General features: G+C 46.4%; 1 protein-coding gene across 2 annotated transcripts in view; it reads left to right on the top strand.

The window, feature by feature from the left end:
- The window catches only part of ALG1 (ALG1 chitobiosyldiphosphodolichol beta-mannosyltransferase), a 233,498-nt gene that overhangs the window by 55,785 nt on the left and 149,855 nt on the right, over window positions 1-27,858 (top strand). Inside the window, exons 4-6 of one of the 2 annotated variants that reach the window (XM_078662966.1) lie at window positions 7,928-8,076; window positions 12,063-12,152; window positions 17,997-18,107. In XM_078662966.1, coding sequence (XP_078519092.1) covers window positions 7,928-8,076; window positions 12,063-12,152; window positions 17,997-18,107 — 350 coding nt within the window. Of the gene's footprint in view, window positions 1-7,923; window positions 8,077-12,062; window positions 12,153-17,996; window positions 18,108-27,858 lie in introns of both variants that reach the window. The other variant, XM_078662967.1, reaches the window with a different exon arrangement.

The raw sequence follows: 27,858 nt of genomic DNA, 5'->3' as shown, positions 1-27,858 counted from the left end.
GGAGTGGTTGAAAGAAACCTGTGCCTGTCACGTTTTACAGAAAATCAGCCAGGGAAATGTATTTTCCCCATTGACCTATATTGAGACCGAGACATGTTTAGGCAGGAGACAAATAAATGAAAGCCACTTTGGCTTCAAAAATTGCGAGTCTCTTGTCTGAATTGTGTGTGTAGTTGTGTGTTTTGGGTTGTGCGGTCGAAAGACCCCAATCACTGCAATACTTAACAGAAAATACAGTACATGTGGCGCTGAAAGACGCCCAACGCAAAGAGTTATGAGAATGTTGGTTAGAGCATTGTTGTTTGTATTTTTTTCATTTTCACTGGGTCATGTTGGTCTGGCCAACGGCCATGGTCTGTTGGTGGAGTAGCATATGATTGTGTTTTTAATGTTTGTGTTGTGTAAAGGGAGTGATGATAGGAATATTAATGTTTGTGCAGGTATAGCTCGTTGTAATTTCTGGCAGTGGCCCAGGTTTTAGGGAGATGTTTGATCTGGTTTCTATTTTCTTTTCTGGTTATCTTTATCTGTCGTAAGGGACGGTTTGTAAGTTTGCACGCTACCTCTGGTTTCTATTTTGTGGTTCAGTTATCTTGGTCTGGGTTTCACTCGTGTTTCTTAATAAGAGTGGTGTTTCTTTATTACTTTTCTAAGGAGACAGGTGGGTGGTGCGCAGTTTGCCAGGTTTCCTAATGACATAATCAAGTGCTGGATTACCCAGTCGCATGTTTTCAGTCAGCAGCAGGTCGGCATGGTGGCGTTTCCACCTTCATAAATTACCTTAGTAACATGATCCTAAAAACCGCAGCATGTATATACCTTAGAAATTGCGGTGGACTTCACTATGTATGTATGTATGCTTGAATGTGGTATCACTAGCATGAGCCTACCCAAAAGGCAGCGGAGCGCTGTACATAGTCAAAGCCCAGAAAAAAGTCAGCGAGCAATAGGAGAGGTGGCTGGAGAGGAAACTGTTGATGAATTGTGATGTAGAGTTCTTTAAAGAGGTGCTCTTCAACTCATTCCCTAAAATGGAGCAGCGTAGAGGCCATCTTGTAGGATACTGGGATGTTGTCCCAGATACTGTAGATAGAAAAGGCCTGGCGCTGTGTTTTTTCATTTGTTACACTCTGTGGCTGCAGTGGGATTGCATGCTGTCTGTGGGTGTGCCAAGAGCCACCAGGGTTGGTGTACTTGTCTGCAAGAGAAGCTGAGGTGCTAGTTGTGATGGATGTGTAAATCCTGCAGCTGGCACTACAATCTCAATACCAAGCAGTTCTCAGTAATGCCTCCTGATTAAAACAAATATAGTCAACTCTGTTTAGAACATATTGCTCTTACGTCGTGCCCCTAGCACAAATGTCATAAATAGTGAATGCGCATTAAGTGACGCCACAACCTGACTATGAACTGCTTGACATTTTAAGGTCTTCATGACAATACCGCTAACACTATGGAGCATTCCAGTAAATCAACCTCACGGAATCTTCCATCAAACTTTGGTAACTTGCACTACCCTGAAATGTGCAAGAAAAACATCATATACTGCGTAACCCTGCATGGGAACAACATCACTAAAGCCACCCAATGGTGTTCAACTGAACACTTTCAGTTGGCTCTATGGAGTAACATTAAAACCATCCATGGTATATAAATTACAATACATCAAGGATCAAGCCCGCGTCCCTGTGGTCGAAACGCTTCAAGGCAGGCACTAGCCTGTAATGGACTGATTTGCGACTGTTGAATTAAAGTACTTCTTTGATTTTGTAAGATTTTGGCGTCTGGTGTTCCGTACCTGGATTGTCTCATCGAGAGAACGGTGGACCAGGATCGTGATTTTTCAAATTGCAATATAATGCAATATTTCCATAACCCATTTTTGCAGGTGTGCAAAGTGTAATATGCTATTTATAACAATTGTTTTGTGTAGGGAGCAGTGCTTAATTTGCGCCAGTGGTTTCCGGTGCTCAGCACTGGCACTTAATCATCAACACCGGCACTTTTCACGATCACCAGTTAAGGACACATTAATTTATGGTAGGCATGGGGAGATTAAGTGATTTGCTCAGACTCCCAGGATGTTGAACCTAGTTCCCCAGCTCCATAGTCGGCAGCTCTGGCCATTACGCCACATCCGTTCCCCACTTTCATGGTTAGTAGTTGGTTCTGTTCTAGGCTGCACGAACAGGAGAAATTGGTTGGTGCAAGCTGCCTCCTGATGAGGCCTGGGCATTTTTTTAAAAATATTGTTTTTTACAAATTAACCACAGGTAGGGAAAGGCTATGAATCACGAGCAGTGAAGCCTTGCATGTGTGATGTGTGCCATGCTGGTCTTCTAGGTGCATTGTGTATAAACAAAGATATGTAATCAGAAACAGAGCACACATCCTTTCATAGGCTTGTTGTGTGATGCAGCGATGATCACAAGTTTTATGGGAAGACCTCTTATTTGTTTTTACAGGAATCATTTCTGCTTGCCACAGAATATGGACTTTATGAGCTAGTCTTTACTCACCATGTCCTCTCTGCAGAGAGTTTGAACGTCCTGGCAGCAGCCAAATTGAAACCTACTTGAGCACAATACAGGAGAAAAAGTCTGTTATATTATTATGTTTGTCAGGGCATATCAATCAATTCACTTGGTTGAAGGAAAATGTTTTATTTTTTTCTTCTTTTTAGACATTTTGTCCATTGAGTCTTTCAGGTGGACACCTGAGAGACATTCCTGGCAGTAGTTGAGGCCTACTGTGAAGGCAAGAAGAATATTTGACCGATGGCATGTAGGACGTGAATACCTGTTCTATCCAGTCAGGGACCCTACAGATCCTACTTGGATCTGACCCTGCACTTAGACAGATTAATACACAAATACTACAAGCTCAGGGTCTCCTGTAAATTAAATCATCTCTCTCAGGTCTATTAGTGAGTTCGTCAACAGGGACCTTTGACCACACACTATGTTCCATTTACTACAAAGTGGTTCTTAAAAATCATACCATCTTCGTCCACAACATGTTGAGTGTGATTCACCTGAAGGATACCTTTACAGCCATGATTTTCCTATGCTCGCTTGCCTCTCCCAGCCGAGGAAACCAAAACTCCCTTGATGCCAAATGCAACATTCATTTTTACTTGGTAGAACTTGGGCTAAGGATCATGCAGATCACTTTTTGTGATCTTAGGAGGCAGCAGCGTTGCAGCCGAGTTGAGCATCTTTGATTGGAAGAAAAAAAAAACTCATGCCCACAATGCCAAATCCAACGTTTTGTACCGATGATCAATTTTGTTTTATTTACTCAAGGCAAAACCACCAAGTACAGCTATTTCTTCAGAAAATCTAAAAGCGATGCACCTCTTCCAGCTGAGGGTTTCTCTCCAGTGCAGGAAGGACATTTTTGCTTTCAGCCTGTTGTGACAGAGGCAGGCACCAAAAAAAGCCAGTGGACATGATTGTGGAAGACCAGCGCTAAATAGGCTGGAGCTTCAGATAACATGTCCCCTGTTGGCTGCCCTGATGTTTCTGAGGGTGAAACTAGTGGTGGTACTGCCATAAGGAAAACCTCTGTGCTCAACCTCTCTTTTTTGGCTGCTGTTTAATTACTTTCACTTCCAAATCAGTCCTTTAGTCTTCATTTTCACTTCCAGTGATGATAGAGACTCGTGGCTCGGCCAGGAGAAGGCTGCTTTTAGAACAGGGATTCATTCCTTTTTAAACAAAGAAATCTTATTGCACTCCGATCAGTTGTACTTAGCCTGGGGCAGAGTGGACGTGAAGTCTGACCATAGAGACTCACGGCTCGGCCAGGTGATCGTGGTGTTTTTAAAAATTATTGTCTTGATTTATTGTCCTTATGATTTACGCTGTTTTTGCACATACATCAAGATTTACCTGCTAAGTTGACATACCTGCTCGACCCCAGCACCCCGGTCCGTCGCGGCAAGTGCCGATTGAACTGAGGGTGCCTAGGGGGATAGAGCAGCCACACACTTCGCGCTCTTGTCCTCCGACGCCCTCAGCTTACTTAACTCAATGCTGATCCGAACGCGCAGCGGGCGCGCCGAAGGCGAGCCCGTCTGCACCCGTCCGCACCTGGACCGGGCCGAGTGCTAGAGCCCCTGACCAAAATCAAAAAGGCCCGGGCAGGATTAGCTACTCCAGCTATGCTCTATACACCCTTAATGGGGTGATCTCTTGTCCCATAATAAATCTGCACTCAGAAATTAAACAGTGTCCGACCTGCAACCTTGATTTCTTGTTCTCACTTGTGAATGATTTGAGTTCATGGGGATCACAAGTTCTTAAAACAGAGTTGAAAGCAATCAAGGCGGGTCTAATTAACACTAGGTCCCTTGTAAAGCATAACATCCATGCAGCTGAACTGATTGAATCCCAAGACCTTGCCCTCCTCTTCATCACTGAAACGTGGGCAGATGAGGCATCAGATATAGACTTAGCGGTAGCCATACCGGAAGGGTTCCAGATCGCTAGGGCGGACAGGAAGGGGAAACGGAGCGGCGGCGTGGCCATTATATCGAATAAGAATCTTAAGATAAGGAGCTCTGATAAGGGAAGTAGCAGAGATGGTGAGATGCTAGATTTTCAGATCAAGACCACTAGCTATTATACTTTTAACGGACTCCTAATCTATAGACCCCCCAGATCCAAAATGTCACTTATCCATTTACTAAACCCTTACCTAGAATCCAGTGTACGAGGCGCCGATTACACAATTTTAGGAGATTTTAATCTACATCTCGAGAAGAGCTCGGACACAGCTGTAGCAACACTTAATGATGCCCTGGCAAATCTGGCCATGGAACAGCTGGTTAAGCAGGACACCCACATTGCAGGACACACTCTGGATGGCTTATTTACCTCTAACAGGGGGGTGAAAATACTGGAAACCGTAGTGGTCCCTTGGTCAGACCATAAGGCGATCATTTTTTCAATTGAGACAACAGAAGTAGTAGCCAGGTCCACCCGACAACCAAAGACAGTCACATATTACGACTGGGCCAAGATAAACACGCAGATATTACAAGAACAACTTCAGTCGTTGGTCCCCGAATTGACCCCAGACAGTAATACGGCCACAGAGAAAATTACAAATTGGATAAGTACCGCAGCGAGCGCTGCAGTCCCATTCAGAAAGGTTAAACATAAAAGGAAAACACCATCTCAACCTTGGTTCTCGGAAGCGCTTAGGGTGCAAAAAAGATACTGCAGGAAAGCGGAGAAAGTCTGGAGGGCGAACTATGAACCAGGGCTAAGAGAAGACTACAAAGCCTCATTGGCATGATACAAAAAACTCATAGTGACAGAAAAAAGCAGTTACTATACGTTTAAAATCAACGAGGCCAGAAACTCAAGTAAGGAGCTATTTGCTACAGTAAAGAAACTGACAAAAATAGGCAATAACGACTCGGTAGATATGAGCTCCGATTTCTGCAACACGTTGGGAGACTTTTTTGTTAACAAAGTCTCCGCAGTATATGACTCCTTCAAAAAACAGATTTATCCACAAAGGTTCAGTCAGCTGTAGATGACAATGATATAACTAGGGAAAACCAGTTAAACGTTGAGATTAAGATTGCGCTCCCTACGACACAACAGAGCACCCAGTTTATCTTCAGCCACCATCAGAGGAGCAGATTCTGCAGGCAATTATGACCACCCGATCTGGCTGTCCTTTGGATCCATGCCCTCCCAAGGTGTTAAAGATTTTTCCCGAACTTTTAAGTAAACAGCTGGAAACACTGTTTAGGCAGATTGTAACATCTGGAGTTTTCCCGGAAGCCTGGAAATCCACGTCAGTAATGCCACTCCAAAAAAAAACCTAACCTTGACCCGGAAGATCCAGGCAACTTTAGACCTATAGCAAGGATTCCTTTCGTGGCAAAGGTTTTGGAGAAATTACTGAATAAACAATTAGCCCAATTCCTCTCAAATGGCAATATCCTTGATCACTTTCAGTTTGGTTTTCGAGGGGGACATGGGACTGAAACGGCACTGCTTATGGCAGTAGAGGAGCTCAGGAGTGTTCTCGATGCCGGGGGGAAGGCCGCCTTGGTCCTTTTGGACCTTTCGGCGGCCTTTGACACGGTCAGCCACGAGACACTCATGGATCGGCTGGCCAAAGCAGGTGTTCAGGGCTCAGCTTGTATGCTCCTGGCCTCATATCTGAGCAATAGATCCTTCACAGTAGAGTTGGGAGAAGCAAGATCGAAGCCTTTCAGATCTCCATGCGGTGTGCCGCAGGGGTCCTCCTTGAGCCCCACCCTTTTTAATCTGTACGTGGCACGACTGGCGGCAATTATCAGAGATAATTGGTTCGTTGCAGTCTCCTATGCTGACGACACACAAATAGTTGTGTCCATAGCTAGTGATGTTGAGGAAACTGCGATAAAATTCAAGGCCTGTATGACGCAAATCAAGCAGTGGATGCAGAGCAACTGCTTAAAATTGAACGTGGAGAAAAGGGAAGTTATGATGCTGGGATCGGATGCTAAGGTATGGACACCAGAATAGTGGCCAGTTAGCTTGGGCAACTGTCCGTCCCCGGTTCAGAAGGTAAGAAACCTCGGGATAACGTTGGATAACAAGCTCTCCTTTGATGCTCAGGCTAATAAACTGACTTCGGCAGTATGGTATATTTTAAAAATTATAAGGAAGCTCCTACCTTATATCCCGCTTGATACAAGGAAAATGGCGGTTACAGCACTGGTCCTATCAAGGCTGGACTACGGAAACCAAACTCCAGCGCTTGCAGAATGCAGCAGCCAGACTGGTGTTGGACGTCCCGAAGTACGAGCCAATAGCCCACAGATTGGATCACCTCCATTGGCTCCCAATATCTCAAAGAGTGACGTTTAAATCACTCTGCCTGGCATACAAGGCCCTGCATGGCTCAGGCCTTCAGTTCCTTAGAACATGGCTCAAACCTTACGAACCATTCAGAACCCTCAGATCTGGACAGTTTGCGACTGCTTCAGGTCCCAAGGTTCAGACAGGCCAGATGGGGAGGAAGGAGCTTTATTCTGCAGACGGCTAGGATTTGGAACCTACTCCCACTCACGATTAAAAACAGCACTTCTCTGCTCTCCTTCCGGAAGGAACTTCAAACTTGGCTGTTTAAGGCAAGATAGATCGGAGCAAGCCGGACCATGTGTCTCTGCAACAGGATTAGCGCCAAGACGCCCACGGGCAACCGCGCGCTTTATAAAATAATACATCAAATCAAATCAATCATTAATAATAATAAATCAATCAGTAGCTATGTCCCCACCAGTCCCTAAAACATTAGATGAAAACAATTCACAGATTGACTTTGGATTGCTGTTTAGGGTGCCAATCTGCCTCGGGGATGGAAACATGTCTGCATGGATTCAAACTTATACTTGTGTCTGCAAAGCTGTGTCAAGCAGCTATAGAACAGAGTGTGGTACTGTCATTTTCCAAAAGTTGATAATTGGTGAGAACTTACAGTGAAGGTATAAACATAATTGTTTTTCAAGTGCCTCCCTAATTATACAGTGTCCATTCATTTATCAACATAAATGGTGTTCTTTAATATCAGTAAGAGGAGGTTCAACTTTGTTTACTATATCGGTTGGTGGTGCTTGATATTAGTGATTCTATAATATTTGCTGCACAGGAATAAAAGACTAGGTATGGTGGACATTCTGGGCCTTATCTCAAAGGTCATTTGTCACGCCTGCCTTGATTTTCTCTAGGTGTCTGCAACAATACACAATTATTATAGAACCTTTTAGAAAGCCCTTGTTTGTTGATTAATGTATTTAATTCATTAGTTTAGCAGATGCTTTGTCTTGTAAAAACGCATTGTTTTCTTTAAACGATGCAATCGTTTTTTGGGAGTATCAGTTCATAAATGTTTGCTTCTGTCTATCTTGTGAAGACAGAATCCTCCAGGCCTTCCCAGCATCGCCATCTCTTGGCTTGTCTGCCGTATAAGAAGGAGCCAACTGATCATTGACTGGCACAATTATGGCTACACAATTATGGGTCTGACTCATGGGGAGCATCACCCTATTGTGCTAATTGCAGAATGGTAAGTATGGCTTCACTTTTCTTATGGGCAACAATAATATTTACAGCAAGTTTTTGTTCTGTACATTGCATACCACTCGTTCCCTTTCTTGCCATTGTCAGTTGCATACTTAATAGTTTTCCTTCCTCTTCTTGTGTTTGTTTCTCCCCTGGTGCATAGCTTATATAACATTCTTTTGGTTGAGTACTTGTTGTAATCCTTTAGTCAGTGAACTACTTTTTTCTTTTCTTTGAGCACTCCACGTGAGTGCATGTGTATCGTTGTCTCCTTTATGTATTGCTTCGTAGTAAAAATCCCATGTTCTGTGTTGCTTCCTCTCACCCTAGCCCACCTACTGCTTCACACGCCCCTTTAGCCCTGCTCAATTTTCTTTTTTTAATTTCTTTTTACATCACCCACCCTCCTACTCTGTTGCTTAACACCTTTCAATCCTCCTGTTGCTCACATCATCCACCCCCATGGCCACTACATCATCGCTCCTCCCTCCCTTTTTTCAACTTTTTTTCCTTCTTTCCTGTGGGAAACCTTTTTAATATTTTCAGGTCTCGGTTAGACAGTCCATGTTCTTTCTCAAAGAAACATGTTGTTTTCAATCTGTGGGCTGCAGCCCACCCATTGGCTTACCATTTGCTCGCTCCATTGTCACGCTCATAGCCTTTGTCCCTATTTGTCCATGGTATGCATGAGTCATGCCTCTTGTGTTCAGCCCTCCCCCAGAGCATGGACCAAGTACTTGTGTCCATCCGCTGCTCCCATTTTAGGAGATACTTTTTCCTTTGTGTTTGAGTACTCCACACTTGTGCTCATGTTTTTACAAACTCACTCTCCTCCCACCCGGGTTTCATTTCGAACAAAGCAGTTATTAGGAATCTGAGCACAAAGGCTGCATTTCCACACGAGTGCTTGTGTTTTTACAAGCTCTGTGTCCTCTCACCCAGGCTTAATTTCGAACTATGTATAAATTGGTTAACTGCGCACAAAGTCTGTAGGGCTTATAAATACAGATTTAATGGAGCAAATAAAGTTTTGCCTCATGCGTTTGGTTAAATACAAATGTCCAAAAACACTGTTACATATATGGCAAAGTTACAGTATGTGTATCGTTATAAACATGTGGCTATTTGAATTTTACAGTAAACAGTATAAAATTGCAGAGGAGGAAGATTGGACATTGAGGTGGGGCAAAGGACTTTGGCCCTTGACACGATCTACCCCTTTCACTTTTAATGGATTGGATTCAGAGTATTTAGTTTAGCCATTTAGTTCGACTGCACAGGGCCAGTTTCCCTGTGAAACCACAGGGCTCTATTCCACCCTTACTGTTTAACATCTATAGGATTCCTTTTGCTTGTCTCATTTCATCCAATGTCTTCTGATGCAACCAACATGTATATGGATGACATTCAATTCTATGGGATCATTATCACAAGCCTTCCACTGTCCAAACGGTGGGTGCTTGCTTGAAAGAAATTAGACATTGAATAATGATAAATCATCTGTTACACAATGAAGCAAAACTGAGATTTTACTGTGGGGGCTTACAGCCAGCTGTAATGTTGTGCCTGACTGAGCAGGGCAATCCGCATACAACCATTTCAAGTAGAGGAAGCCTAGGCATAATATTTCATTCATCCCTATTTAGTGATGCTTAAATTATGGCTGTGACTAAGCACTCTCAATATTATGTGTACAGTCTCTTTAATGTGTCGCCATTAGCAAGGCCTTCACATCTCATTCTACTGATTCAAGCTGTAGTTTTGTCCAGACTATTATATTGTTCTGCACTATATCTAAATGTGGCCTAATATAACTTGAGTAGACTATAAGCAGTGTTGAATTGTAATTGTGTGTTTCAAATTGTGTTAGGAAATATAAGTCTCTGTCAGACTGTCTTCCAGTAAAGGAGGTAATTCAGCTCAAGGTATTGGCCTTAATGTGGAAGTCAGTTTCTTAGCTTGGGCCTGACTATTTGAAAGATTGCATCCAATTCAAGATGTGTTCCCATAAATTATGCTTCTCTAGTGACCCAACATTGACTGACCCAAAATGGAAGTGTGTTAATTTTAGGGTATGCTGCGTAAATTATGGAGTTAAATTGTGGCGTGATCTGCTGCCAACTGCATTCCAGTTTTTAATTCTTTTAAATTTAGGCTGAATGACCGCTAATGACATTTTATAGGCTGGTCTACTTCTTTCTTAAACAGAATTTAAATTGGTGAACTGTATTTATTTAAAACATGTTTTGTGATGTTTACTTGTTTTTATGTGTTCCTTGAAGCTTGATTTGTCTTGCATTTGTGCCTGTTAAAAATAAAAAGTATTAATACTGCTACTATAATTACTATAAAAATTCCAAAAGCAAGCACATTCATTTACTCTTAGTTCTCGTTCATTGATTTCAGGTTTAGTGCATATTAGTGGCAAAATCTGTATTTACCAGTCTTATCATTTTGTTTGAATGAAATTTTAATTTTGTACATCTGAGTAGGTTGAAAATGTCTCAACATTCAGCTTCTGAAATATTTGGTAGATTCCACCCCCCCAATGGTCACACACACATTGTAATGATGAACTTATGATAGTGTCGACACCAGTACCATCCTGTCTTTTTCTTGTGTAATTATGGATTTCCAGTTGTTTCTCTGCATTCAGGAAAATGCAGGCAGGGTACATAAAGTGTATGTCGCCACTAGACGAGAGGATATTACCGAATCACCAGGATGTCAAAGGCTAATTATTGGTGACATTCGATGGGATAGTGTCCTTTGTTAGGATATGGTGACTGCAAAGATTTGGTGGCTCCCTACACTAGAATCAGTGCTTGTGGTGACCATCGGCATGTAGTTGGGCTGGGATCTGTACATTGGAGACTACTTTGTTTTTTTACATACGGTTGTGTTAGAATTCTCCCGCTGCATAGAAAATATGCCTGAAAGACCCCGATTTTATATTTTTTTTTTACCAATGTCTTGATGAGGACGGTCAATAAACGCACTTCTCATTACTTTTATATACCATCAATAACCTCTTTTGCAATTCAGAGATGCGCCTATCTTATTTTGTAAACATTTTATTCATTTGGATTAGTGTTTGGGGTTGGCTCGCAAGCATTAACTCATCTTGCCACTGGGCTAAAGTTGTGGTAGGAAATTGGGGAAAAGGTCAAGCAGGACTTGTTACAAATATTCCAATGCTAGTCTGGCTCTCTTATGGACATCCTACTCACAGAAGTGTTACTGAAGAGGATCTGGAAAACACACAGTCTTCTCACTTTCTGTCTCATGTGATAATATGTATGCATAACGACTGAACAGTTACTTACATACTAACTTTATTTGTTCTTTTTGAAGTGTACATAGTTATATTCATTTTATAAAGAGAGCGCTGGCTTGAAATTAACACATTTTAAGGGTGATTACTATATCACAATGCATCTGGACACACCCGTATAACCACACCTTGAGGAAGGTAGAGAGAAATATTGTTGGCTACCTTGTTGCAATACAACAGTATCCGGAGCAGTAGGAAATTGCTGATAAGCACTAGTACTACTTAGTGTTTGTCTCCTGACCCAGATAACAGACTGGGCACATACTTATATTTATACGTTTTGGTTGTAAGCTGTGGCCAACGTTGAGCAATCTGGATAAAATCAGGGATACACACTATTTGTGAAAGCAGTTGGACTTGAATCCTACCTGCTGAGCCACAGTTTACAGCTCTACCACAGATTGGCTTAAGATCCACATCCCACATAGATGGGAAAGAACATTGTGGACTTGTAAGACGGATTTACTGTGATATATGAGTAACTTTGCCTGATTAAATTGTGATTGTAGCTGAAGTTCTTACTCACTGTAAAGCAGAGCTGAAATGCACCTATATTGTACAATATAAATGCGCAGAGAGTCATTTAAGCTTTAGAAATTATCTATTCTTATTACAACTCTAACATGACCTAAACATCATTTTTGTAACCTTGGCAGGTATGAAAAGGTCTTTGGTCAGTTGTCCGACTTCAACTTTTGTGTGACAAATGCAATGAAAGATGATTTGCAGGAGAATTGGAACATCAAGTAAGCCTGAAATGCCCTCTGTTGGATTGTGATTTTAATTTGATCATCAAAGATTTGGAAAAAATGAGAATAATCCTAATGGTTGTTGCAAATATAAAAGCAGGCATTGTAGCCAGTTGACTGTGTATCTTGATTCTGGTACCTTTTTTGAAGGTATCTGACAACTGTTTACTCTTCAAAGGAATCAAAGGGAATTCAATTGGCTAGTATAGGTGTGGAGCTGTACTGGTGAGAAGAGAAGACCATATAAGAGGATGAGAGACCACTGTGCAAGTAGTTATCTGAAAGAGACAAGTTAGTGATAGATTCCTTACCTTAGAATTACCCCCAGGCGTCAGACTAGATCTGGAAAGTTTTCGTCAGCAGTACCCCTGCGCGTCGGAAGTTGGCGTTGTGCAGCTCCGTGTCCGTCTTCGGCATCGTGATCGCCGGGATGACATCGCGGTGGTTACTTAGACGCCGCTCTCGCGCGCTGACGTCAGTTCTTTCTTTTTCTGCGCCAGCAAGCGCAGATCCGGAGAGAGCGGTACCCCGAGTCAATTTTTGACTGAGTTTTTTGGGACTTTTGTCTCTGTCTTTTTGAGTCTTTGACTCCTGGGGATGCCCGGTTTCAAGTCTTGCAAGGTTTGTTCCCGCGTGATGTCGGTGACGGACCAGCACCGTGAGTGTCTCTACTGCCTGGGGCGCGACCACGACCCTGCGCCGGGACATGGCTCCGAAAACTTTGCGGAAGCCGTCCCAAAAGTTACTTGAGGCCTGGGAGTCCGCTCCGCGCCATTCAAAGGTCCCGGTCCCGCGGGAGGTCGAGGGACCAGTCGCAGAGCCACCACCATTGTTAAAACAAAGTCTTCGCACTGTGGGTCAGGTAAGACGAAGCACAAGAAGTCGAAGAAGCGACATCGCTCTTCGCCTTCCCCTAGCCTGTCCCGCGACACGGCTCAGGGTGCGGGTGGTGCCTCCCCAGCGGCTCTGGCGGAGCCTACCCATCCTTCCAGGGTCTGTCAGCGACTCCGGCCAAGCTGCAGGAGTTTCTGTCAGCCATGGCCCGCCTCTTTGGGCCGTCGGGCCCCGCCGGCGTGCCTTCAGTCCCTGCGGGTCCGACTGGGGGTCCTTGCCCTTCTTCATCGGCGCTCCGGCCCTGACATCGTCAACTGCTCCGGCGTCAAGAGACCCCCATGGATCCATGCAGGAATCCCAGCCGATGTCGGTTGGCCTCGTACGATCTTCACCGACTTCTACGGCACCGCCACCGGCCGGCTACCCTGCGGATGTCGTCCCCGGCTTCCACTCCGACGTGGAGACGGTGCCGGAACGGTGTCGATAGACGCCAATTCTGACGGGGAATTGTTATCCCTATCTTCATCCTTGTCCAACTTTCTCACCTGCCCAGCAGGTTATGGAGGACGGGGAGGACTGGAAGGGGTCTGAAGACCCTCTAGCAGCTCAATGCCAGTTAGACCCGGACTGGGCAGAGGATTTGGGGGACGCCAGTGATCTGGATTTCTCACCAGAACCTGGCGCACTGTCTCCTTACACCGTGGCTACGGAGGAGGGTGGTACCTATTCAGTGGTGTTGCTTAAGGCAGCAGAGGATCTCCACCTCAAGCTCCCTACAGTGGCCATCAGGACTAACCTCCTGACAGAAGTGCTTCGGTCGGTGGCTTCCTCCTCGGAGCCGCTGCTGCCCTTTAATGATGCACTTTCCGACGTCTTTTTGGGCATCTGGTCCAGGCCCAACACAGGGAGGATAGGAACATGACCCGACGCCATCGCCCGGCCCCGGGCGACCCAATCTTCCTCTCCCTCCACCCTACCCCTGAGAGCTTGGTTGTCCAAGCCTCTGCGTCCCCAAGTGCATTCCCTTCCGCATCTCCGGACAGGGAATCCAAGAAACTGGAGCAGTTTGGGAAGAAGATTTTCTCTTCCGTCAGTTCAGGGCTGCGGTCTGTGAACACTGCATGCCTCTTGAGCCGTTATTCCCACTCTGTGTGGGATACGGTGGCGCAGGTGCTGCCTCATTGTCCGGACGAGGCCCGGACGGTGCTCTCCCAAGCTATTGATGAGGGGAAAGATGCAGCCAAGTTCACAATTCGTTGTGACCTTGACACAGCAGACTCGCTAGGCAGAGCGATTTCCACGACAGTGGTGCTACGCCGTCACACCTGGCTGAGGACCACTGGCTTTTCTGGGGATGTCCAGAACACTCGGATGGACATGCCCTTTGATGGCACTCGCCTTTTTGGAGACAAGGCAGATAGTGCGTTGGAGCGCTTTAAGGACTTGCGGGCTACGGCCAATTCCTTGGGCCTTTCGGCCACGCTCACTCCTTCGGGGTCTGCTTTTCGCTCCTTTCGTGGCCAAGGAAAGGGCACCCAAGCACGTTTGTTTCAAAGCCACAGGCCTGCGCAGCAGCAGTCGTAGCCGCGGACGTGGGACCCGCGAGGTGGGTCACGGGGCCAGTGGGCGGGTCATTCAACCACCTCCCCTGCCACTACTGCCTCCAAACCTTCCTAGTCCGGTGTTTCAGGCCCACCAACCATCAGTGGGCGGCAGATTCGCCATCACCTCCCCCACTGGCACACCATCAATTCGGACAGGTGGGTTTTACAGATTGTCTGAAGAGGCTACACCCTCCCCTTCGAGACCACCCCTCCAGCCATGCCACCTCAGTACCACCGCATGTCGGGGATCATTTGGCGCTTCTCCAGCAGGAAGTTGTGGCCCTCTTGGCCAAAGGGACCATCGAGCGCGTTCGACGCCAGAAGTAGGTTGTGGTTGTTACTCCCACTACTTCCTGGTTCCAAAGAAGGACAAGGGCCTGCGTCCTCGCTTAGACCTTCGGAACGTCAATTGCTTCCTTCCGGGAGGAGAAGTTCAAGATGCTCCCACTTGCTCAGGTCTTGTCTGCCCTGGACCCCCAAGACTGGATGGTAGCGTTGGACTTGCAGGGCGCTTATTTTCATATCTAGGTCTTGCCGGCCCACCTGCGTTGTATGCGGTTCACGGTATGCCACGAGAACTTTCAGTTCACCGTTCTCCCTTGTGGCCATACCAGCGCCCCTCGGGTGTTCACGAAAGTGATGGTGATGGTCGCAGCTCATCTGCGCAGATCAGGGGTTTCAGTCTTCCCCTATCTCGACGACTGGTTGCTGAAGGCTGGCTCGCCCCAGGCAGCCGTCTCCCAGCTCCAGACTACAGCCGACCCCCCCCTGCATTTGCTGGGGTTCTCCTTCAACGTGCCGAAGTCACACCTGATTTCCTCTCAGACGCTACTCTTTATCGGAGCGGTTCTGGACAAGGCGCAGTTTCGGGTTTATCCTCCCGAACAGCAAGTCTGGGACATTCGGGCTATTATTCCGATATTCCGGCCCTTGTCCTGGGTTTCGGTCAGGATGACCTTGAGGCTGCTGGGCCTCATGGCCTCCTGCATCCTGTTGACCAATCATGCCAGATGGCATATGCGGGCTCTGCAGTGGGACCTGAATGTCCAGTGGGCGCAGCATCACGGGGACCTGTCCGAGTACATCCAGATCTCAGAGGGCACCGCACAACAGTTGCAGTGGTGGCTCACGAACCAGCATTGGGTTTGCGGCAGATCCCTCTCCCATCCCCAACCGGAGTACACAGTGGTGACGGATGCATCCCTCCTAGGATGGGGCTGCCACATGGGAGAGGCGGAGATCAGAGTCCTCTGGTCTCCGGCGGAGTCCAGGCTCTATATTAACCTTCTGGAGCTCTGGGCGATCCTACTTGCACTGAAGGCACTCCTTCCCTCTGGCAAGGGGAGAGTTGTGCAGGTGTTCACAGACCACACCACTGCCATGTGGTACTGCAACAAGCAAGGCGGGTGGGGTTGTGGACCCTATGTAAGGAGGCTCTGCGACTCTGGACATGGCTGGAACATCAAGGCATTTCCTTGGTGGCTCAACACTTGGTAGGTTCTTTGAACGCCAGGGCGGACAAACTCAGGCGCAGGTGCATGTTGGATCACAAATGGCGTCTACACTCGGAGGTGGTGCAAGGTCTCTTTCAACAGTGGGGAGATCCTTGGTTAGATCTATTCGCCACCGAACAGAATGCGCAATGTCAGCAGTTCTGCGCGTTGGAATTTCCAAGGCTGCACTCGCTCGGCAACGCTTTTCGTCACAAGTGGAGTTGCGGTCTATTGTACCCCTTTCCGCCTATACCACCTCTAACCAGAGTGCTGAAGAAGATCAGGCGTGACCAGGCCCAAGTCAATCTTGTGGTCCCAGGCTGGGCTCGAAGAGTTTGGTATCCTGAGCTACTCAGTATGAGCGTGGATCCCCCCGATCCAACTGCCTCTTTGGGGGGATTTTCTGTTGCAGCAGCAGGGACGGTGCTCCACTCGAACCTGTCTAGCCTCCACCTCCTTGCGTGGACATGGAGCAGCAACAGTTGATTCCATTTGACTTGCCGCCTGAAGTCTGTGATCGCATTCTGGCAGCTAGGCGTCCATCTACTAAATCAGTATACGCCTGCAGGAACAAATTTGTGGCATGGTGCACAGTAAAGGCTGTAGATCCCCTTTTTGCCCCTCTTTCAGAAGACCTTTTGTCCCTTCTTTCTTTGACCTGGCAGGTCTCTCCTCTGGGCACTATTAAGGGCTACCTTTCAGCCTTTCTCAGGCTCCCTGATCAGCCCTCTCTTTTCAAGTCCCCTGTCGTAAATAGATTTCTCAAAGGCATTACTCACCTTTTCCGTCCTATTCCGTTTGTGATGCCGCAGTGGGACTTGAATCTGGTTCTTACTTATTTGATGTGCGCTCCTTTTGAGCCACTTCACAACTGCCCTCTTCGTTTATTTACTTTAAAGACTGCTTTCCTGGTTGCCATCACCTCCGCTAGGCACGTGAGTGAGCTCCAGACTCTTTCTTGTAAAACTCCTTTTCTGTCTGTTCATCTGGACAAGGTTGTGCTCCGCACTCGTCCTTACTTCTTGCCAAAGGTTGTTACTGCTTTCCACATCGGGTAAACTATCACCTTGCCCACTTTCTTTCTGCCTTCGCACCCTTCCAGAGAGGAAGAGAGGCTCCACCGTCTGGACCCAAAACGTGCGCTCTCATTTTACCTGAATCGCACACAACAGTTCCGGGTGGATGACCAGCTCTTTGTTGGCTATATAGGCCCCAAAAAAGGACTGGCTGTACACAAGAGGACTATCTCCCACTGGGATCGTCTTTTGTATAAAAGCCTGTTATTCTCTGGCTACAAAGGAACCTCCGGTGGAGCTACGCGCCCATTCTACCAAGGCGACAGCAGCTACTACTGCATCGGGATGTGGTGTCCCCCTGCAAGACAAAATTTCATAGGAGATCATCCAGCAACGAGTGATCCGCAGATAAATAATTCACTTCACAGTTACTCCAGGCAGTGTGAAAAGTGAGGTTGGGAAATATGGCTTGGAGATTGGTGGTTGTGTGGGAAATCTTTTTGGAAATATGTTAGAGCTTTTGTAAGTAGAAACGCACATGGCTAACTTCAAACTAGAAGTTTTTTTTTTTTAAAACTTGTTTTTATTAGTCAGTGTTTCCAATGTATCCAGAACAAGGACATACACGTACATTTTCGGGATCTACAACCAATAGACATCCAGTAAACTAGAAATTCTAAATGTGGTCAGCAATGGGCCAGGAACCAAAAAGTAGAATTAGGGCGATCTGATGCATGATAGTAATTCGGTCTCAGAATTTGAAGTGTGTACTCCCTATGTTGCATGAAAAGCATTTATGTTTGTACCTTCTGTTCATTTGAGTTTTCTTACTTCACAGGTACTTATATTATATGTAATTTCTTTTTACCTATATGACGTTTTTCCCAATTACAGAGCAATCACATTGTATGACAAGCCCAATGCCTTCTTTAAGGAGACATCACTCAAGGATCAGCATCGACTGTTCCTGAAACTGTCTGAAGAATATCCCCCTTTTAAATCAGGGTATGTATTACTCCAGGGCAGGCATAACTCGAAACTGTTCTTTACTATCAGATTGTCAGTAAAAGGGCTGCCTTTCACTGTTTGGTTAAATCTTTTACGAACGTTATTCCTCATTGATCATAGAAGTTATTATTTGATTGAAAAGTTAAGGCGCTCATGAGGCGCCTTCACTTCTTGGTGGAAGAATTTTACTGGTAGGGCATTACCGAATTTCTTTTCCTAGACATGCGTTGGGATTGGTGTGAGATAAGACCTTGTTTTGGTACCTTTGCCATAATCAATTGTCAGCAACACAATATGAAACCATTCATATGATGGAAAAGTAATGATACTTGAGTTTTTCTCATGTAATTATATCTGCTGTTAAGGGCCCTAATTTCCAAAAGTTTCGTATTAAAGATGGAAATGTATCCATTGTAATTTTTACTTTCTGGATATTCACAAAGATGCTTTGAAAGCATAGAAATGTATACAAATCATAGACTTTTCTTGTGGTCTATTTCTCTTATGCCTACTCCTGGGGATTGTCCTTTGGGCAGACAATTTAATGAGTATTTTGGCAACAACCTGCATTTGGATATGCGTTTTAGTTTTATGTGTTTTCCCCCAGGAAATGGTTGCAAATAGGTGGGTATTCACTGCATTTTACAGGATCAAACAGACTTAAATGGCCTTGGTCTTGCCTCTGTCCATAAAATTAATACTGTCAACACCCTGCCATTTTTTCCGAGGAAACATCCTTTACAACGCAACTTTTACCACGCAGTGCCTTTACGACGCAACTTTTACAACACAAACCATTACAACGCATTGCACTGGGGGGCGCTCTAGGATAGGGAATAGGTTTAATTTACTATCCAAAACCTTCCCTACTATCCACGGGGACTGGAGTTGGAATAGTAAATTAAACTATTCACTATCCAGCACCCCAAAGCACTATGCGTTGTAAAGGCATGCGTTGTAAAAACCGCGTTGTAAAGGCATGCGTGGAAAAAGCATGCGTTGTAATGTCATACATCCTTTTTTCCGTAATGGCTTACATCAGAGCATGCGCTTTTTCAACAGGGTGTTCTTTACTTCATCTGACTCCTCCTGGTGGGGCTAAAAGTGTCCTGCCTTTACGCAGAGCTAGCACTCCAGCAAACAGGGAGTCTTTTCCATTTATCTCTACCCCAAGTAGTACCATGGTCACCTTGGGGCTAAGTGCTTGAAGATGCTTATTAGGTCAATCAGTGGTTTGCACTACCTACGGATAAACTGAAGATGAAATAGTCCCATGCAGTACTACAAAACAAATGGTTATGCTTACAGATTTAAAACAATGTTTTCATTTTCGTGAAACAAGTTTTCATAGAGTCATTAGTAAACCAATCCTAATCCAATTTTACTCAGGCGACTTCCTATTCATTGCCCATTTTCGTGGGGTTGAGACCAAAGAACCAGGTGGAACTTTGCCTGATTGTCCAGTTCCATCGTGTTCCTTGGAGTCAGCTGACAAAAACCTTCCTTTAAGCGGAACTTGCTTGCATTGGGTTCATGTACAGAGGGTCCTTTGGATTTGCCATCATGAATTTCGTGGATGGTTTCACAAGTTGAAGATTCATCAGTTGAAATGATCAGCAACGTGACTGGTTCTTGTCGGCTTCATGTGTCATGATTATGCGGTTCTTCGTTATGAGATCATGGTGTGAAAATAAGGATGGTACAGTGGGGCAGAGGCCAGCATGACAAATGGCTTCGCTTCCATTTTCTTTCAGTTTATCCAGCACAAATGGCAATGTTTTGTGCTGTATCTGTGTTGCTCACTAGGTTCTAATATTTACAATCCCTAACTGATCATTTCTGACAATAAAAGCAGCAGAATGTGAAATGTAATTTTAGATCTACTTTGACTATAAGTTAGTAGGTACTATAGTGTCATTTCGTTTTTTGTGATTCCTACATTTCAGTTTTTACCTATTTTCGATACTCACATCAGTGCAGGCACTTGATTTGTGTCCTCCGTTGCTCCCACTGGCAAACCGTTCCTTGCGGCAGTGAGTCAGTCAACTGTAAAAACCTATGAAACCTATGATGGGGCCTGGTGAAAGGGGTTGAGTGGGACTTCTACCTGCGTGAGGCAGGTGGAACCCTGTAAATGACTGCGTTCACGCAGTCTGTGGGTGTGTTTCCAGGACTTTCACTGTTCTGCGTGCAGGGTGGAAGACTAAACCTAGCCAAGGTGCTGTGTAACTGCGCCTTATGATATACAGCATTAGGTTCTTGCAAAATTCATTCATACTCTGCTTTGGCCTACAATTGCAAAGAACCACTAGTCAAACCCCAAACTAGCAATATAATTTATTTACAATCATCTCCCCCCCCACCCTTCATAAATGTCAAATGTACTTGTGCTTTGAACTCAAGAGACATTTTCCTTTTTTCCAGTCCATCTATTGTGTTTAACTATTTTAGCTGAAATGTTGTTAACATTTTTGTATATAATATGTGTACACTTTCATACAAAAAAAAAAATGTTAATTCCCAGAAGGATGGCTACATTTTCATTACCGATAAACGAAAGGATGATTTTCACAATTTTTGCATATAATTATTTGAGTGACAACTGTTTTGTGGTATTTTTAGGGCTCGCACTGCGACGCAATCGCGAAAGCGATTGTCGCAGTGGAGTCCTATTGTAATCATTCTGGCTTTCAAGGACTAACGAGGTTTGGGACAACAGACTGGCACGCGCACGCATGCAGCCTGCCAGAATCGGATCAGGTCGCGCGCTCCGATTCCGGCAGGCTCTTCAGTCACCATGAATCACGCACGCACACAGAGACACACACACGAGCGCACACATACAGACACACACCACACGTCCCCAGACCCCCCCCGCCGCCGCCCCCGCCCACACACACATGAGCGCACACATACAGACACACACCACACGTCCCCAGCCCCCCCCGCCGCCGCCGCTCCCGCCCACACACACACGCACACAGAGAGACCCCCCAACTAACCTCACTCACCGCATCGCCGGACTGCAGCCTCCGTGGGGCTCTCCCTCGGACATGAGAGCCCCGCGTCACCACTCCTCTGGCCAGGCACTCCGTGTGCGCGTGCGCGGGCTTCTGAAGACGGAAGTCCCGCCCCGCACCAGATTTCAGTTTCGCTCTTCTCTGTAGTTCAAAACTGGCCCCGTCCAACAGCCGCCTCTACAATCACAAGCCGCCCTAGGGTAACGAGGATCACAACCCCTACCCCTCCAGACGAAAATGAGGAGGAAGAAGAGGACGAGAACGACGAAGACGAGGAAGATGTGGGTGTAGAGGAAGTGTCAAACTGGAGCCAGCCGCCCTCAGGCGTAAGATTTAAACTATTGAGCGCGGGCGAAGCCAGTTGTGGAGCACAATTGTGCAGCTCCGCAATTACCCGACAGCGTCTCAATCCTGGCATGCATCTCCGGTCTACCGAGGTAATAGTACAGTCTCCTTGCTATGCCTGCCATCCCGAGCAAGGCTGCGTCCCTGTCCACCTCTAAGCTCGCAGGTGTCTCTGCCACCCCCAGGTGCTCAGTTGCCCCCAATGCCCACGCCCCGAGGGCCCTCCGCATATCATTCCGAAGCGGCGGGGCACTCTGGGGCCCGGGCACTCACTGTCCTCACCGAGCCTGAGTCCAGCCTTCCCTACAGCTGAAAGCCCCCAGAGCTGGCAGCGGGTCGTGCAGGCCGCGCCATGAAAGTCTGGCTGAGAAACACCCCCCCCCCACCCCCTTCCTTTGTAATTAGACTCCTTGCGGCCTTTTCTTCGGCTGCCAAACGGATGGCCCTTTGACATCGTACCCATAATGCGACTCCAGCATTGATGCTCTTTACCGGAGCACCCATAGCGCACGCCAGGACCATATCCATTTTCTGGTACTTCGATGACATTTATAAATCTGCCCAGGATCACAAGATGCTGTTCAGGCTAACAACACCCCCCCTCCTTCCCCCAACTTTGTAATTAGACCCCTTCCTTCTTACCCTTGGGCACCCGACTCAGCTATTGCTGCACTTTTCTTTAACACGTGCCTGCCCCTCCGCCCCCCCCCCCCCTCTGTGCCTCCACCTCCCCCCCCCCTCTGTGCCTCCACCTCCCCCCACTGTCGGCCAACCAAGCCCCATGCTTGTGCAAGCACTGCGCTGCTGCCTGGCCCCGCTCCCTTTCCTCGGGCAGAACTGCGCTGTGCTACCAAGAGATTCTCGCAGACGGGCTCCTGCCCCTGTGGGATGCCCGCCCTGTGCGACCCCCGCATCAGGCCCGGCCCCCCAGCGCCATCCTCTCCCACAAAGCACTACCTTGCTCCCTAACATACTATCCATCCTAAGGGCCGAGGACATGAAGACTGGGCATCTAACGGTGCACAAGGGACACCAGCTGCTCGCTTCATCCTCTCCTTATGTGCGGGTTCGAGCCACTAACTCGCTCTGTGAGGGAATTTAGACTGGGCCTCGCACCGCTTTCCAGGGACACCAGTGTCTCCTTCCTCTCGTGCGAGTTACTACCCGACCACCAGTCACTTCAAGAGCGGAGGACTGACTACCTTCCCACTCGTCCCACCGGCCTATCCCATCTTGTGCCTGCGCGCTGCCCACCTCCCTGCATGCCCTCAATACCCCCGGTCCATCAGCCTACTCTGTCGGTTGCCCAAGCATCTTTTCTATTCTCGCTCCCTTGTTAACAGCGCCTCCCAACAGGCTAAATTATGCTGTTAGAAAAGGCAGATTATGCGTCACATTTGGTGACAGTATTGGGACTGAGGGACCGCTTTTGGCGCGTTGCGTTTGCGGAAAAGGCTGCTGTATTGAAAGAAAGCAAAGGCCAGATACACTGCAACCCAGCTTTAAGAGTCGCCGGCTCCGCATGCGGTAAATAACAATACGCGTCTTACACGTCCGTGCATTAATAGGCTTAGAGACAATAATGTGAGCAGCGGCCGGGGTGCTGTGCCTGCGCTAATCTAAAGCCGGGGTGTGAGGGCAGCCCCAGTGCGTGTGGCCACCTAGAAATGCCCGATGCATGAGGGCACTGAGGAGATGCTGGTGCGCGTGGGCACCGAGGCTTCAGAAGTACTTGGGGGCACCAAGGCAACATAGTATATGTTTTGAGGCAACGCTAGGGCACATGGGCAAGTCCACGGGGGCACCGGGGCAGACTCAGTGTATGAGGGCTCCGAGGCAACGCAGGCACACGGTCACCGAGGATGCATCGGAGTATGTGGCCAGAGCTAGTTAGTGCTGGAGGGCACCGAGGCCAGTCTCAGTACATAAGGCACAGAGCATAATGGTGCCGAGATAACCCCACTGCATGAGGGCACAGGGGCAGCGCCAGTGTGCGAAGTCTCAGAGACAGCGCAGTGCCAGGGCCGTAGCGCATTGTATTCGTGTTTCATCCACCTCTTTCTTTTTTCTGGCAAACACAGTGCGTACAGTGCGGACTGCTCTGTCCTCCTGCTGCATCCAGGTCCTATCTCGTACAGCCCTAGTGAGTGCACTTCCGTTTCTGCTCACAGGGAGGCACATTGACTGCAGTCCTGCCCTGACAACCAACGTGTCTCTGTGCAAACCGTGCTGCACGAGGCAATGCTTCCGACACTGGCCCCCTGTGCCCAGGCAAGGACCAGCTCTGGTGCTGTGGCGCCTCCGAGAGGTGGTAATACACATCAGTGGTAGTGCACTGGGACACTCGGCTTCCTCGAGCAGCCAGCGCCTCCCACTCCACAACGTGCTGCCTGGCGCAGTCCTGCTCACACGAGCCCATCCAGCTGTTGTGCTGTGGTACCTCCAGGATGTGGGCATGAACACCAGGGGCAGTGCACTAGTCCAACCAAGGGGTAGCTGCACACTTGCCCGTACAGCACTGGTGCCAGGAGGGGTCCTCCTCTCCAGAGGGGGCAGCGGGTTCCGTTTGAGGCATGTGTTCCGAGAGGTCATTTAATGATTTCCCATTACAGCTGCAGAAACAACTCTCGCAGCGTGAGTGGCACACATTCAGCGCAGCCCAAGTTTAGACCAGGCAGGCAGGGGTTTCCCTTTATAACCGGCCCCTTCACGCAGGCGATGACACTGTTCGCCCACAATTTTCTGTCACGTCCAGGACTAAGGTTCCAAGGCCTCCAGTCTGTCCTGCAACACTTACTTGTTTTTTTAGAGGAAACACTGAAGGATTAAAGCAAGAGTAATTACTGGGCTTTCAGCTATGAAGGTGCATCATAACTGAAAGAATTGGCTCAGCAACCACGCTGAGGAAGGAGCGACCTTGGTAGCAAAGAGCTCTCCAACACCCCTGGCAGCACACTGCAGCTATTGCAACAGAGCAGGGCTGTCCCAGACAGGGCCCGCTGTACGAAAGCATCGATAGTTCGAATTTCGCATACAAATGGACTACTTTATGTACTGCAAAATTGCGGAGGGTGGGAATCAAAGTTCCTGAGATGTGTGTGCAATTAATCAGCTCCTGTGTATTACTCTTTACCTTCTGTCTTTGTACACCTCACAAGAGAGCTGCCAGTAAGTCACATGCAATCCCTGCTACACCCTCACACACCCTCACGCTCACATACCCCCAACACTCACACACCCTCACCCTCCCTCACCCCCCTCACACCCCCTTTCCCTCACACCCCCTTTCCCTCACACCCCGTCACCCTCACACCCCGTCACCCTCACACCCCGTCACCCTCACACCCCATCACCTGCACACCCCGTCACCCTCACACCCCCTCACCCTCAAACACCCTCACCCTCAAACACCCTCACCTTCACACACCCTCACCTTCACACACCCTCACTCCCTCTCGAACTCACACACCCTTACTCACCCTTACACCCTCGCCCTTACACCCTCACACGCCCACCCCCTCCCTCACACACCCCCTCCCTCACACACCCCCTCACCCTCACACACCCCCGCACCCTCTCGCCCCCACATCCTCACACCGCCTCACCCTCCCTTACACCCCCTCTCACCTTCACACACCATCTCTCACCCTCACACACCCTCTCTCACCCTCACTCACTCACCCTCACTCACTCACTCACACTCACCCTCACCAGCATAGCATCACAAAACATAGCATAGCATAACAAAACACAGCATAGCATAACAAAACACAAAACAAAACACAACATAGCATAACAAAAAAAAGGATAGCAAAAGATAGCATATCCTAATTATTCCCAACTCTCCTTATTATTAAGCAACATCTGAGAGTTTGCAAATCATCTTTATACACTAATTCAGAGTTTTCGAAAAAATGTATGCAATGCATTGTCATTCACAATGCCAATAACTCAAACTTTAATGCTGCGAGACCTATTGCATTGTAAATGCTTGTTTAAATAGTGTTTGCACGGTATTGCAATAAGTCTTTTGTTCATGTGTGAATCTATGTATGCAAGCTCTGGAACGGCATCCCTTTATTCTTCAGGAATGTCTGTACCTTTCTTCAAATATAGAAAAATGCTGAAAAGATACCACTTTAAAGAACACTACACTGTGGAACAGTAAATAGTTCAACCCCCTTTCAGAACCCAGCATCCATGCCTACATTCATTGTTATTTTGCCTTTGACCATGTACAGCCCTCTGCTTCCTGTGCAGCTCTGTTCGTAGTATAAATACTTCTTACATATAGTTTATTGAACTGCAACCAGAAAGAAAGAATATTTATTTGTTGATTACTTAAAATCATTACAATCCGCAAAGTACATATCCAAAACAGTCAGATTAAAAATATACAGATACAGTGTACATTTATATCCAAGACGAGATCTACAGCTAAGCCCTGACATAGTTTGTTTGACTACAGATAATCGGTTTACTAAAAGAAAGTGCATTGTGCCTACAGCATTAATTCACAAAACACAGTACTTTAAAACAAAGACACAAAAAAAAGCACAAAGGGATAACATATAGGACAAATTTGACCATAAAATACAATTAAGCTAATGAACGTTTAGCAGCAGAAATTAAGGTGCCTTGTGCCAGCAGCTAAAGTTGTCAAGTAAACTTTTAGAATAAAAAGGTACATAAAAGACAACCCACAATTATGAAGTTGCGTTAGATACGGCATTTGCAATAAAGTGCTTTTAAAGTAATAGACTTTAACCAAGCTTCAAAATGCCCACCCTCTCCCTAAAAACATTTGAAACCGATATATAAAAAAAAACTGCCCTTAGGCCATCAAACCCAAACCCATAGTTTGAGGACGTTACTATATGCACTAGGGTTTCCTCACAAGACCCACATAACCTACATAGGTTGGAGGGCCACTTGTTTCCCATTTTGGTATTCCATCTTTAGTTGGATATCTCCCAAAGCGCAATAACATACATTTATTCTTAATTAAAGGTTTTAAATGAAACAACAAATAAGGTTGGGGATCCAGTTTACCAAAGGAGTTAGCAATTGACCATAGATTTTTTTTTTCCTTAATTCATCTTTATCCATTATAGTTGACAATAAAATAGCTGATTGGTTGATTGATTTTTTATAAATCACTTCGTCTACTAAATTTTGACAATTAAAGTTATGTTGACACTCATTTAAATAAATTTGCCAACTACTCGCATATTTACTTCTCATTATCTCAAGCCAGCACTGATTTGCAAGAGAACCCTCTTCAGCTCGAGACAATGTCAATAAGGACTTTAGAAATGTAGATTGTCGGGCCAAAATCTGTTTTTTAGACCAAATTCTAGTCTTATATTGGCACGACTAATATATCTGGGAATCCTAAAAACTGATTTATATGTCCTTAATTCAATGTCATCAAGAATGTTTGCGTCTTTTCCGCGAAAAATAATGGAACCATAATCCAAAAATGGAATTAACTTTCATAACCCTCAACAGATGATCATAATTTGGGCATAATGGCTTATCTCTCAGTTTTCTAAAAGCAAATTATAGTGATGTTCCCTTAGCTTCAAGGTTATTAGTGCTGCCTAAATGACATTCTATCATCAAATGTGATTCCTAAATATTTGTACGATTTTACACATTCAATGACCAAACCATTAATATTCCATTCTTTTATTCCTAGTTTACTTTTTCCCACGGTCATTATTTTAGTTTTTTTTAAATTTATCTTTAGACCATTTGAGTAACATATTGGTTAAAAGAATGTATTAGTCTTTTTAGTCCTATAACAGTTTGGCTTAATAAAATGGTGTTGTCGGCATATTGTAAATATTTAATCTCTTTGGTGGAGAAGTGTGGCTCACTGGTTAGAGGAGGCAGACCTGGAAGCAGAGGTCAGCCCGGGACCAGGGTTCAATTCCCGGCTCGGCGGGGTCTTGAGTCCTAAAATGTCCATGGACTCGACAATTCTCGCTCCGGTGCCTACTCGATTCATGGGTTCACACTCTGCGACTCAGGGCAATAGCTTGCTTAATCTCCACAACGGCCCCTCGCGGCGGGATGCCTGGCTTTCACCTTGCGGATACCCTGCCGGGGTTATCTCACAGGGGAATACCAGGACGGGTTCCCTAAGCAAGCGCTTAGAAACCGCTTGGTGATTTGCGCTATATAAATTCCTGTACATTTACATTTACATTTACTTTGCCCAAAATAGCAGGGGAGTGGGCTGGGAGATCAGACATAAAAAGATTAAAAAGGCAGGGTGCTGAGACACATCCTTTTTTCAAGCCAATATTGGTCTCAAGGCGACAAGTTGTATGTCTTCCGTCGCCGACTTTGATCTGTACCCATGTGTTCAAGTATAA

The sequence above is a fragment of the Lissotriton helveticus genome, chromosome 10 (assembly GCF_964261635.1).
Source record: "Lissotriton helveticus chromosome 10, aLisHel1.1, whole genome shotgun sequence".
Classification (NCBI taxonomy): domain Eukaryota; kingdom Metazoa; phylum Chordata; class Amphibia; order Caudata; family Salamandridae; genus Lissotriton; species Lissotriton helveticus.
Note: the sequence above shows the minus strand (reverse complement) of the source record. Positions and strands in the feature narration are given on the sequence as shown.